The 13695-nt window shown below is 37.6% G+C and overlaps 1 protein-coding gene across 1 annotated transcript in view; it reads left to right on the top strand.

Annotated features, from left to right (window-relative positions):
* The window catches only part of NME7 (NME/NM23 family member 7), a 215408-nt gene that overhangs the window by 151749 nt on the left and 49964 nt on the right, over positions 1-13695 (top strand). The window contains exon 10 of the mRNA XM_065897952.1: positions 11095-11202. Coding sequence (XP_065754024.1) covers positions 11095-11202 — 108 coding nt within the window. The remainder of the gene's footprint in view (positions 1-11094; positions 11203-13695) is intronic.

Below are 13695 nucleotides of genomic sequence, written 5' to 3'. Positions count from 1 at the left end.
TGCAAACATAACTTTCATATCCACTGGGAAATCAAAAAATTCATGTGACTCGCTTTATTGTGCTACTCATTCTATTGTGGTGGTCTGGAATCAAACCCACAGTATCTCCCGGTAATGCCTGTACTTCAAAGGTTAAATCTCCTATGATGCAGTGTTTGGGAAAAACAGAAAAGCACTAGGAAAATGTTTACCAAAAAGGAATTTCATTTTCCTCTATACTAATGTTTATGTTCTCAGACTTTACTTACATAAGCAAGTCCTTGTGGTTTTTGCCAAAACACGAAGTAATTCACATGAAAAGCAAGCAAAAAGATTTGCCCAACAATTTGAAAAGAGTAGAACCAGGGGATCGTCATTTTACATTTAAAAATAATACCTCTGTCAAATGAGAGTTTATTTCAGCCAGAGCCTATTATTGACTGCAGGAGCAAACAGCTCATTCAGAGGCAGTGATTACTATGGCATGTGGTCTGCTGAAACCTAGTGGAAAAGATAGGATTGAATTGTCTAAATGTTTCACCTGAAATTACATTTAATTATAACCCTCTTCAGGTTCTATACATTTACATTACAGCTAATTCCTACTTAATTAAAGGTGAGATGCGAAGCTTGTCAGAGTTCACAAGCCAGATTTTAATGATTCCTCATATAAATAATTCATGTGGTCTCCAGAGCTAACAAGATAAGAGTATTTACTGTGAATTCTTCAGTAGCTCATTCAATGAGACTAACACATAAGTAGTTGAGTTCAATTTTGTAGTTCCTCTTTCTGAATCCTATGCGTAGGTTCTAGAAGGATCCTTAGACTTACAGAAAGTAGACGTTGGATCTCTTCTCTCGTTTCCTTTCCTACTTCCAGTTCCTTCCAGTGTTTCATTGTCTTCTTTTAGTTGTGAATTAGTTTGATATTGCTCTTCTCCCAGGAATATAAAACTGTAACTGCATTAGTTAATACAAAGTTGCATGTAACTGGGAAAAATGGTTAGAGGATAAGCTTTGGTAAAATATTTTTGGAGTACCAGAGGAGTCAAGAAGAGGACTAAGCATGTATTTTTTAATATTATAGGACTCTGCCAAGGGGTACCAGTAACGGCTAGAAACATGGATGTTTACTGTTTTAATTATAGTGGTTGCTTCATTGGCCTTTGATATTAAATTCTGTTACCCTTGTTGCCTGTAACATGAAGGCAATGATTGTAACATGATTTTTTGTTTTGTTTCACAGCTCCTTTAGGATTGCTAAGACTGGAGCCATGCTACTTCCTCTGTTAAGATTTATCCACTTATCTATATCACTGCTAACATGGTTATCCTATAGATTAGGCAAGACTTTTTTTCCTTTTACTTAGAATTTTCCCAAAATTAGGCTAATGACCAGGTGTGATTCTGTACCACGTGTCACTCATTATATAAATATATTCTAAGGTTGATCACAAAGTTGTCTTTCTTCAAATTTCCATAATCAGTAAATTTTACAAATCTCTTCCAAATTTAATTCATTTCTTAAATGGAAGGTCATTTTCATTCTTGCATACCTCTTCTGTATCATGGAGAACTGAAACAGAATAGCTTTCCAGGGAAGCAGTTTGTTTTCTTTGTCCAGACATATTTTATCGGTCTGATAGACCTATTATTCAGTAAACAACAATATTCTTTATAATGCACACGGTAATAGAATAGCTATATAAACTTTCTCTTTGTTTTCAGTATCCTGCTAATTACCATTCTACTTAGTGCAGTTTTTTCCTCCGTGTCTTAGATTTAGAGGTCATTCTCTAAGCCAGATTTCTTCCTCCCCCTACAGGATTACCCGAGCGGAATTTTTAGTACTTAAAATGAGCTGTTCAATAACCAAGCATTTGACTTGACGGAACTGAGAAGGCAAGGTTGTAGTGGGGGATGGGTATGCCAGGAATTTGGTAGAGTTTGAAAGGCTTCTGACCTTTTAAGTACAAATAAATATTGCTCTTTAAAGAGTCTTATTTTCTCAGCATAACCCCTCACTTATTAATATTGTGGTAACTTAAAAATTATTTATCATATTAAATTTAAATTGCATTTTTGGTACTTTTGTTGCTTTTATTTACCCGGTACTCCTCTCTGCTTCGTTATGGGAGTGGGACTGTGCATAGTAGGATGACTTTCACCGTACAATGCAAGGAGCCAGAGCAGCATGGACCTATTGGGAATAATTAGGGAAAATCTGCCAGGAAAGGAAGGGGGGAGATGATCCATGGAGGATTTTTCTAGGCTTTAAACATTTCAGTATTTTTTACTTATATAGACATATTTGATATTTTACAATGGTCAAAACCAAAATAAATATATTACCTTTTTAAAGAAGATGATCCAAAATGAAAGCCTAAATTTTAACAACAGATGGAAGAAAATACTTGTTGTTCTATTCTTTATCATTATCATTTACCTAAACAAAATACATTATACATGTAAAACTACTTCATATTTTCTGAGGTTTGTTTATTGATTAGTATTATCAAATCTAAATGTCTTATTACTTGATTATTTAAACTTTTACCTTTATTCTAAAACTATCATTAATATTCTTGAAAAATGTTATATATTTATTAAAAGATACATGACTATTTGGTTGGATCATCTTTGACTATATCAAAATATACCGTTCTTTATCTCTTTAAGAACTCTCATCTTAGTTTCCTTTTAATTCTAAGGCTACATTAATAAAACTCATAGCCATTATCTATTGATTGTTTACCATATGACAGACACTGCTCTAAATACTTTTACTTACTATAATTCTCACAAAAACATCATAGTTAAGTCTAGCTAAGTCCTATTTTTATCCCTGTTTTGCAAATGAAAACCTTACAACAGGCAGAAAGCAACGTGGCATGACCACACAACTAGTAAGTGACAGGCCAAATTCAAATCCAGATTGCCTTCCTTCACAGCCCTTATTCTTCATTCTGCTCCATCCTGGCTCCTTAAATAGAAGTTTGCCATTTTATGTCAGTCAAAAAATATTTAGCAAACATTTATTGTGTGCTCATAGTAAGGCATAGAATATTAAGGAAGTTTTATATTGTGTTAAAGGGTTGAGAGTCTAATGGAAACTTACTGAAATAGGCACACAGAAAAACTATATGAATTGCAAGTCAGGGGTTACAATAGGAGCATAAATTCCTATAGGAGCAGTGGGAAATGAAGGATTACTCTGGAAGGAATTCAATTTTTAGACACAAAATGATAGCAGCTAATATGAATTGAAGGTAACTTACTGAGTTTGGAGAAATGGAAATGTCAGTAAGATGAGTTTTCATCAGTGTGGCAGATAACCATGTGTGCCCATCATTCCCTGCCTTTCCAATCCTTAGAAATTATGGGAGATATATTTTATTTTATCTTGTTTTATTTTAAAGAGTAAATCTCCAGCCACTCTGGAAAACAAGAAAGAGTGCCTACCATTAGCAGACCATTAACTTTGAAAGGCAAAAAGCAGGTAGGATTGGACTGTTAAAGAGAAACATATTCTAAAGCATGCAGGAGAGGATTGCTCAGAAGGGGCAGGGGGTCTGGCTGCACATCAGCCACAGTGGATGCAATGCTAAGGAGGGACCTGGAGCCGTCAGCAGGGTGATGAGTGAGGAGACTGCATAAAGAGCAGCAGAATAAATCAGCCCTTTCCCCTTGGCTTGCTTATGCTGAGTAGAGGACAGCTGATGCTGTTAACTACAGCCCAAGGCCGTGAATGTGGGGCTTTAGCTAGAGGCAATGTGGTGGGTAGGTAGCTAGTGACACCCAGGAAAAAATGGGACACCCCACTTCCTTAAGAAAAACAACCAGCATGCCCTGCCTGTCAGTATGTCCCTGACCTCTATGACAGGTAAACAGAAAATTCCAAACAAAGATAAAGAGCCAAGAATTACCAACCATTTGAAGTTATTAACCCATACCATAAAGAAGACACCAAACACAACAAAGAGAATCAGTACCTAAGGAAAGCAAGTTAATAGAGCTAACAGAAGTCTTTAAAATAATATAGTCAGTATCCCCAGAAAGAGAATACTGGATCCATAAAAATAATTATAGATATGAAAAACTTAAAATATAATTTTTGAAATATTAAAAATACTCAGTAAATGAGTAGAATTGTGCAGTGGACCTAAAAACAAATTAAAAACAAAAGTTTAAAAACAAATTAGTGAGGTGACAGATCAAATGGAGGAATTCTCCCAGGATATAACACAAAAAGACAATTAGATGGAAAGTATAAAAGGAAAGAGAGAGGGAAGATAGAACCAGAAGTTTCAATATCTATTACATAGAAACAGCTAAAGGAAAGAAGAAATAAAATGGAGGAGAGAAAACAATAAAAGAAATAACAGACTGAAGGTGTGTTATCTTCAGATAGGATTGGACTATTGAGTACAGAGCAGAATGACCAGTAAATGATCAATGCCTAGATAGAGAGATAATACAAAACCTTCCAGAAAAAATTAGTTACCTAAAAAGAATGGTAATCAGATTGCAATAGTCTGCAATGCCGTATTTGTCATATATGCTATATATACTGAATGTATCACATATGCATATGCATGTGTGCATGTCTGTGTGTGTATGTTTGTGTGTATGTAATTAGTAGATGCTCTGAAGGGCCACTCAGATTCCCCTCTGCCCTTCACGACTGCAATGCCCATTTCCCAGCTCTGGAAGTGTTGGCTACTGACTCTAATACAATAAGTCCCTCTCCAGAAATTTCTCTCTGCCAAAGAAAGTCATCTGCCCAAGGACATGCCCCCTTCCCTGGAATGGCATATGTCCAGTGACTTGTCAATTTAGAGAGATAAAGGTCTGATCCCTTTGCTTCAACTGAGGACAACTCTGAAGCTCCAGAGCTTCTTGTAGGATGATCTGGGGCGACTGTTGTAACTGCATTGAACTTCAACTTCTCTCTCTGCCTAATCCTGTTTTCCTCACTTCCCCACAATAAACTTCCCTGAAGCCACTCCCCAACGAACTTCCTGTGTGCAAATCTACACCTCAGAGTTGGTTTCCCAGAGGAATGCAACCTGTGACAATATTCTTTTCCACTACCCATGAGACATTCACTATAATTGACTATGTATTAGGATGCAAAGAAAATCTCAACAAATTCCTTCAAAAGAAGAACAAAGAGACTGCCTTCTCTGACCACAGTACAACACCCACCCACCGCCTACACACACACATGAACATCTTTTGAGTTCAAGTGCTGTGCGTGTAGCAGACACCTACAAGAAAATATTTTAATGAACATGGTGATTTCCAAATAAAAGTGGGTAGAGAATAAGTTCTTATGAAGCAGTTTAATCAAAGTGAGTCACTTTAAAGTTTTCCCCCTAATCTGAAACAATAAGGAAAGGAAAATAAGTACTCACCTTTCATTCACCTTTCATAATTTTACAAAGTACATCTTTTTTCACAGAATGGCAGCTTACCACCACGTAAGTAGAGTAGGTGTTTAATATTGGGTACTTCATTACCAGGAAAATTATGGAGAACAGAATGAAAGTAATGAATATGAAATAAAATATAAGGTCATCCTTATTTCTTAGTTTATCAAAATGTTTTTCTTAAACTTGATACACTTATAACTGACATTTGATAGAAACCTTGGAAGTAAGACTTAATAAATAAACCCATGCCTTTAAAATTGCTTAAGTGATGGAATCACAGGTGTGAATGCTGCTCATCATCCTTGCACCATACGCTACACCTGTCATAATTTTTGGTGATTTCCATATTCATACGGGTAATCCATTCCATACGTTACCTTTCCATCTGTTGTCCTCCTTTCTTGTAACCTTCTTGCCCTCCACCTGACCTCAGCCATGGTTATATCTTAAAACTGGTCATTATAAATATCTATAACCCCCTCTCTGTGCACCTCCAGTAATTCCAATTTCAGGTATCCTATCTCTTGACTTTCCAGCTCACTTCTTATAACACACCGATTTCCATAATCATCCCATCCCACTAGGAGCTCTAATCCATTGACCTACCTTTTCATTGTCTCTAACCCCCACCTCCACCCCGCAGGGCCTCACTTACTTTCATCCTCAATTAAAATTTCTTTTGTCTATCATTATCATTGTTTCCTTACATACAGTTTCAGCCCCCTTACCCCTCTCTTACTTTGTTGTTTTCTCTTGGTAAAACCCCAACCCTCAGGGCTTCCCTGGTGGCGCAGTGGTTGGGAGTCCCCCTGCCGATGCAGGGGACGTGGGTTCGTGCCCCGGTCCGGGAAGATCCCACATGCCGTGGAGCGGGCTGGGCCCGTGAGCCATGGCCGCTGAGCCTGCGCGTCCGGAGCCTGTGCTCCGCAACAAGAGAGGCCACAGCAGTGAGAGGCCCGAGTACCGCAAAAAAAAATAAAATAAAATAACCCCAACCCTCATTAAATTCAGCCTTCTACCTAACCTTTGCCTGCACCCATGACTGGAGAACACTCAGGCGTCCTGAACGATCTCCCTTTACCTTCATGATCATTAACCTCAAGAGGGCCCTCAGTGCTGCCGAGCAGTCACATTCATTTCTCTAGTCCATTCACTCTTCTCCTCTCTTAAAATGTCTTGTACCTCCTTTTCTGTCCTCAGATCCCCAAAACCTCTTCCCCATCCTTCCTCTCAGCTGGTGACAATCTTGCTGACTTTTTCACTGGAAAATAGAATTAGTCAAAAAAATAAAGTCTAGAGGGAACTTTAGAGATGTTCTATATGTTGTTTAAGATGGTGGTTGCTGAGTATATACATTTGACTCAATTCATGGGGCAGTGCAGTTAAAACCTATGCATGCTATCATATGTAAGTCATATCTCAATAAAAACTAAAAATACAGAAAGAACTTCCATAAGTTCCAGCCACTACATAAACCCACATAGCTATAACTGGGCCCATGTACTGTCTTGATGCTCAGGGTGAATGTTCCACACTCTTAGATATAAGGCCAACTCCTCTACTTTGTCACTTGCTTCCATCACTCCAGCAATTCTCTCTTCTCCTTTCTGTTTCATCAGTTTTTCCCTTTGTTGGATGATTCCTATCAGCCTGGAAAGGTATTATTATTTCTCCCACTTTAAAACAGCATCCCCTCCCCCTCAAAAAAAGAAAACCCTCTCTTTTTTTTAAAATATCTTTATTGGAATATAATTGCTTTACAATGTTGTTAGTTTCTGTTGTACAACAAAGTGAATCAGCTATATGTATACATATGTCCCCATATCTCCTCCCTCTTGAGCCTCCCTCCCACTCTCCCTATCCCACCCCTCCAGGCGGTCACAAAGCACCGAGCTGATCTCCCTGTGCTATACGGCTGCTTCCCACTAGCTATCTGTTTTACGTTTGGTAGTGTATATATGTCCATGCTGCTCTCTCACTTTGTCCCAGCTTCCCTGTCCTCCCCTGTGTCCTCAAGTCCATGCTCTACATCTGCGTCTTTCTTCCTGCCCTGCCACTAGGTTCATCAGTACCATTTTTTTATATTCCATATATGTGCATTAGCATACGGTATTTGTTTTTCTCTTTCTGACTTATTTCACTCTGTATGACAGACTCTAGGTCCATCCACCTCACTACAAATAACTCAGTTTCGTTCCATTTTATGGCTGAGTGATATTCCATTGTATATATGTGCCACATCTTCTTTACCCATTCATCTGTCGATGGACACTTAGGTTGCTTCCATGTCCTGGCTATTGTAAATAGAGCTGCAGTGAACATTGTGGTACGTGACTCTTTTTGAATTATGCTTTTCTCAGGATATATGCCCGGTAGTGGAATTCCTGGGTCATATGGTAGTTCTATTTTTAGTTTTTTAAGGAACTTCCATACTGTTCTCCATAGTGGCTGTATCAATTTACATTCACACCAGCAGTGCAGGAGGGTTCCCTTTCTCCACACCCTCTCCAACATTTAATGAAAAACCCTCTCTTGATTCTACTTCCCTCTCCAGTTACTGCTCCATTTTTCTCCTCCCCTTTGCAGTAAAATTCCTCAACATAGTTGCCTGTATTCACTTGTGCCCGTTCTTCCTCTCTCATTCTCTCTTGAAACCATAATAATAAGTCTTTAGCTTTTCTCCACTCCTCAGAAACTGCTCTCGTCAAGGATATCAGTGACTCCACGTGGTCTAGTGGCCAGTTCTCCGTCTTTAACCCTGTGACTTTTTTTTTTTTAATTTATTTTCGTTTTGGCTACATTGGGTTTTGCTGTGTGCAGGCTTTCTCTAGTTGCGGCGAGTGGGGGCTGTTCTTCTTCGTTGAGGTGTGTGGGCGTCTCATTGCTGTGGCTTCTCTTGTTGTGGAGCACGGGCTCTAGGCACACAGGCTCAGTAGTTGTGGTTCACAGGCTCTAGAGTACAGGCTCAGTAGTTGTAGCACACGGGCTTAGGTGCTCTGTGGTATGAGGGATCTTCCCGTACCAGGGATTGAACCTGTGTCCCCTGCATTGGAAGGGGGATTCCTAACCACTGTGCCACCAGGGAAGTCCTAACCCTATATGACTTAACATTTGACACTGTTGATAACTCTGTGTCCTTGACATTTTTCTTCACTGTCTTCTAGGAAAGGATGCTGCTGCATTTCTTCTTACCAAGCTGGCCGTTCCTTCTCAGTCTTCTTTGTTCATCTCTCCTCATCTCCTTGACTTTTTAATGACATGGTGTCCCTGTGCTTCCTCTCCTTTGTTTATACTCACTGCCTTCATGATCTCATCTAACCTGTAACTTTACATACCATGTATATGCTATTGACCCCCAAATTGTTATTTGCAGTGTGGAACACTCCTCTGAACTCTAGACTCAGCCAATCATGTATTTGACACCTTCACTTGGATGTCTAATAGGGAACCCAAACTTAATGCATTCAAAACCAAAATCTGGGGGACTTGCCTTACCAGGTGAAGACTTATTATAAAGTTATAATAATTAAGACAGCATAGATGTAAAAATAGACAAAAAGTCCAATGGAATCAAATAGTAAACCAAGAAACAGACCCATACATCCAGGGAAACCTTTCATATAACAGAGCTATCAATCTCATTGGAGATTGCGGGGGAAAGAGAGAAATAACTCCAAAAATGGTGCTAGGGCAATTAAATATCCATATGGGAAAAATGAAAATGGACATCTTCCTCACATGACAGCCAAAGTCAGTTCTAGATGGATCAAGAACTTAATGTGGAAGGCAAAACTTTGAAGATTTTAGGAGACAATAGAGATGAGTATCATTATGCACTTGGAGTAAGGAATAATTCCTTAAGAAACACAAAGCACAAATCGTAAATTGATAAATTTAATTTCATTAAATTTTAGTATTTCTGGTCATCAGAAAACATAAAGAAAACTCAAAGACAAGCTACATATTGGGAAAAGATATTTGCATCATATATAAGTGACAAAAAATTAGAATTCAGAAGGTATTAAGAATAACAAAAGGAAAAAGAATAACCCAATAGAAAAATGGAAAAAAGTCAAGAATAGGCATTTTACAGAAAAGGATATATATGAAAAGACACTCAATTTCTTTAGTTATCAAGGAAATTCGTACTAACACAATGAGATACCATTTCACGCTTGCCTAATGGCAAAAGTAAAAAGTCAGCCACTATCAAATGGCGGCTTTGGTATGGATAGTGGGAATTCCTGTGCATTGATGGTTGAGGGCAAATTGTTACAGCCATTTAAGAAAATAGTCTGGTAGTACTTAGCAAAACTGAATATGTATGTGCCCCCAAGATTCCAGAAAAACTCTTGCACCTGTGCACCATGTACAAGAATGCTTGTAGCAGAATTGTTTGTGACCGTGTGTGTGTGTGAGTGTGAGCGTGAGCGTGTGTGAGGAGAGAGAGGTGGGAGGACAGAGAGGTGGGGAGAGAGAGAGAAGAAATTAATTGAATGTCAATCATCAGGAAAATGTATCCAATGTATGATAGAGCATACATAGAGCATATCCAAGTATGCTCTATCATACATTGGAATATATATGGTAATAAAAACAAATGAATTACAGTTACACATATTTACATGGACAAATATGAAAAACAATGCCTTGAAAACTAAGTAAAACAAGGGAATATTTAAGTAAAATTGATATTAATGGTAACCTCTGGGTGGAGATAGGGATGGGATGGAATGAAGATGGAGCACACCGGGACCTTGAAAGTTATTGTAATATTATTTTAATTCAGCTTAATAGTGGGCACACAGGTATTTGTTTCATTATTATTTTAAAATATGTGTAGTAAATGCCTTTTTTGTATGTATACTTCAAAATCAAAATAGGATTTTAGAAAATTTTTAACTTAGAAAAACAGACTGTTAAGTAGGTCATTGATACTCCCACATCTTCATTTTTTTTTTTTTTTGCTGTACGCGGGCCTCTCACTGTTGTGGCCTCTCCCGTTGCGGAGCACAGGCTCCGGATACGCAGGCTCAGCGGCCATGGCTCACGGGCCCAGCCGCTCCGCGGCATGTGGGATCTTCCCGGACCGGGGCACGAACCCGTGTCCCCTGCATCGGCAGGTGGGCTCTCAACCACTGCGCCACCAGGGAAGCCCACATCTTCAATTTTTTTTAACTTCTTGTTTCTTTTACCCAAAATTTTATGAGTTATTTGTAACCATTTTTTTCCCTTAAATGTGAGATAGCACTAAACTGATACAACTGTAACATTTTAAAAAGTCTTTTGCAATCAGTGCCATCAAACTAGTTCATTTTAAGTTAAATTGTTAGGATCGCTATTGTCTTTATAAAATACAAGTCTTTCACAATAATGAGCTGGGTTCATATTTATGTGATTTCCATAATCTGTTGATAAAAAGAGATATAATTATTATTGCCCTCGACATAGATTACAGTGGACTTTACATTGGGCCAGAGAAAAAGCTTTATGAGTGAACTGAGAATTTGCATTGCTCAGTTTTCATGCATTCATCCTGTTTCCAGGAAAAATCATTACCAACAATGTATACATGTACATGTAATGAATAATTAATGAATGTATTTCATACAGCTGGTGTTTTTTTTTAAATTGACACTACATGGCTGACTTTATATGTGAATGTGTATTTATTTAATAGGAAATTGCCCGGCATTTACGCCCTGGAACCCTCCGAGCAATCTTTGGTAAAACTAAGATCCAGAATGCTGTCCACTGCACTGATCTACCAGAGGATGGCCTATTAGAGGTAAGATGAAGAAGGGTAAGCATCCTATTTATATTTCAAACTCATAAATAATCTCAGCAGGTCTAGTGTGTAAGGAACCTTTTAATACTCTTGGATTACAATGTTCTTTGGCCATCGGATAACTTCAGACTGCAACTTTAAAAGACCAAATTGTAGGATGCTGTAGTAATGGGGTAGTCTTCAAAGAACTAAGGTATTTTTCTGATTGGCATATAGTATGATTTAAAAACTTAAAAAGTAAAAAGCTATGGCATTGATTAAATAATGTGAAATTTATTTAAAAATCAGGTAAAAACACCATTACCTTAGGTTTCTAGTCATGATTTATCAATGAAATTGTGCAATGTGATAGCATTAAAAGTAATAGCTACCACTTTAACTTAGAAAAACAGACTGTTTTGACTTTTTATATACCAGGTTCTGTAATAATTATGATAAATGCTTTGTATAAATTATTTTTTTAATCTCCACAGCAACTCTGATAGGTTGGCATTATCATGTCTGTTTTATCAGAAAAATGAAATTGAGACTCAGAGAGGTTACGTAACATCCTCAAATCAAACAGTTAATAGAGGACGAGGCCATATTTTGATTTCTCATCTGTGTAATTAACATAACATAAGAAACAATGAAAAGAATTATAAGAAGATATAAGTGAAAACTTGGTGTGGTTTGGAATTAAGAAAGTCACTTCACAGCCAAGGGAAGGAGGCCTTAAAGAAAAGATTGGTGTTTTTAACTTCTTATAGTTTAACTTCTTATAGTTTTGTGTCAGGAGGAGCTAAATGAAATTAAAAGACAACTGATAACTCTAAGTGATTAAAGCATGAATGACAGAAAAATGATTGATATCCTTAATACATATTTATTTTAGTGAGTAATATGTTTTATATCAAATCTATCAGTCTTTTTTTTTTTTATATCTTTAAAGCCTTTCCCAATATTTCGTTTCATTATCTTGCACTGAAATATTCAACTAGCCTGGAAAGCCTGGAATTAATTTGCTGAATGGTGTGAGGTATGGGTCTAGTCAGCTGTCACAACATTGCTTATTAAATCCTTTTATTCTTTCATTGTTATTTCTCATTTATTGAATACTTATATACACCTGTGCCTGTTTCGAACTTTCAATTTTATTCTGTTGGTCTGTGCCAGCAAAATACTATTTTTATTATTACACTTTATACTTTTAAAAAGTTTTCTTGGTTATTCTCTTAAATTGATTCCTCCAAATGAACTTTACATGAGTTTACCAAGTTCTTTAACGTAGCGGTCCCCAGCCTTTTTGGCACCAGGGACCGGTTTAGTGGAAGACAGTTTTCCAATGGACTGTGGGGGGAGGGGGAGGATGGTTCAGGCTGTAGGCCGAGTGATGGCGAGCTATGAGTAGTGATGCAGAGCGGCAGATGAAGCTTTGCAGGCTTGACCGCCGCTCACCTCCTGATGTGCGGCCCGGTTCCTAACAGGCCTCGGACAGGTACCGGTCCGTGGGCCAGGGGTTGGGGACCCCTGCTTTAACCCACCCCCACAAGATGCCAATGGAACCTTGACTGACATGACAGTATGTTTATAAATTAATGTGGGTGTGACATAACTATAATAATAGTTCTCCAGCTGTGTATGTGGTGTGCCTCTTCTTTTATGCCTCTTTTTTTATATGGGTCTTAGACATATAGCCTATTAAATTTATTTCTATGAGTTTTTGTTTTAGTTGCTATAAAGAGTGACTTTGCTACCTCCATTACGATTTTCTGTCATAATTCAAGATGTTAATCTGCTAAGATCTTATCCAGACTGCACCGTAGTATGAAATGTAGACATGCATACTTCTGAAACATAAAACTGTAACAAATTTTATTTTTATTACACAAAGGATTAAATATTTACTTTATACTTTAACCTATTTTATAAATATTCCCTTTACCTTCTGATAACTTAGGACCTATAGGTGAGGCTTGAATTCAGACTGTTGTTCAGGGAAATTGAAAAATTATTAACCGTGAATTTTATGCCCATTAAAAAATGTTACTGAAGGTATGCTTGTGATTTTGCTCATACAATTTGAAATAGATTATTACTGCCTGCAGTTTACAGAGCCATTTTCTAAATGATTAAAATCTTTCTAACCAAACTGCACAGGAGATTTAATTGCAAATTAATGCCTGTGTGGTTCAGAGAGTTAATCAAAAACGGAAGTTAGAGCTCCAACAGCCTCCTTTCACCTTGCTGATGATTCATACTTGATGTGCCCTGGAATAAATCACTTTCCATGCCTCCCTTCTCTTATCAATAAAATGGAATTAAGAGTGCTGATACTATTAAGGGATGTTCTGTTAGTTAGGGATTAACTATTTGCAGATTATCACTTAGCTTTAAATGGTAAAATTTTATTAAAACAAAACAAAACAGTATGAGGCCCAAGGAGTTACCTGCTCATAGGTTTTTAAAGTGAAATTTAAAGTGACACAAAGACAAGCTCTCTGATCAGGGAAG

The sequence above is a fragment of the Phocoena phocoena genome, chromosome 1 (assembly GCF_963924675.1).
Source record: "Phocoena phocoena chromosome 1, mPhoPho1.1, whole genome shotgun sequence".
Lineage (NCBI taxonomy): Eukaryota > Metazoa > Chordata > Mammalia > Artiodactyla > Phocoenidae > Phocoena > Phocoena phocoena.
Note: the sequence above shows the minus strand (reverse complement) of the source record. Positions and strands in the feature narration are given on the sequence as shown.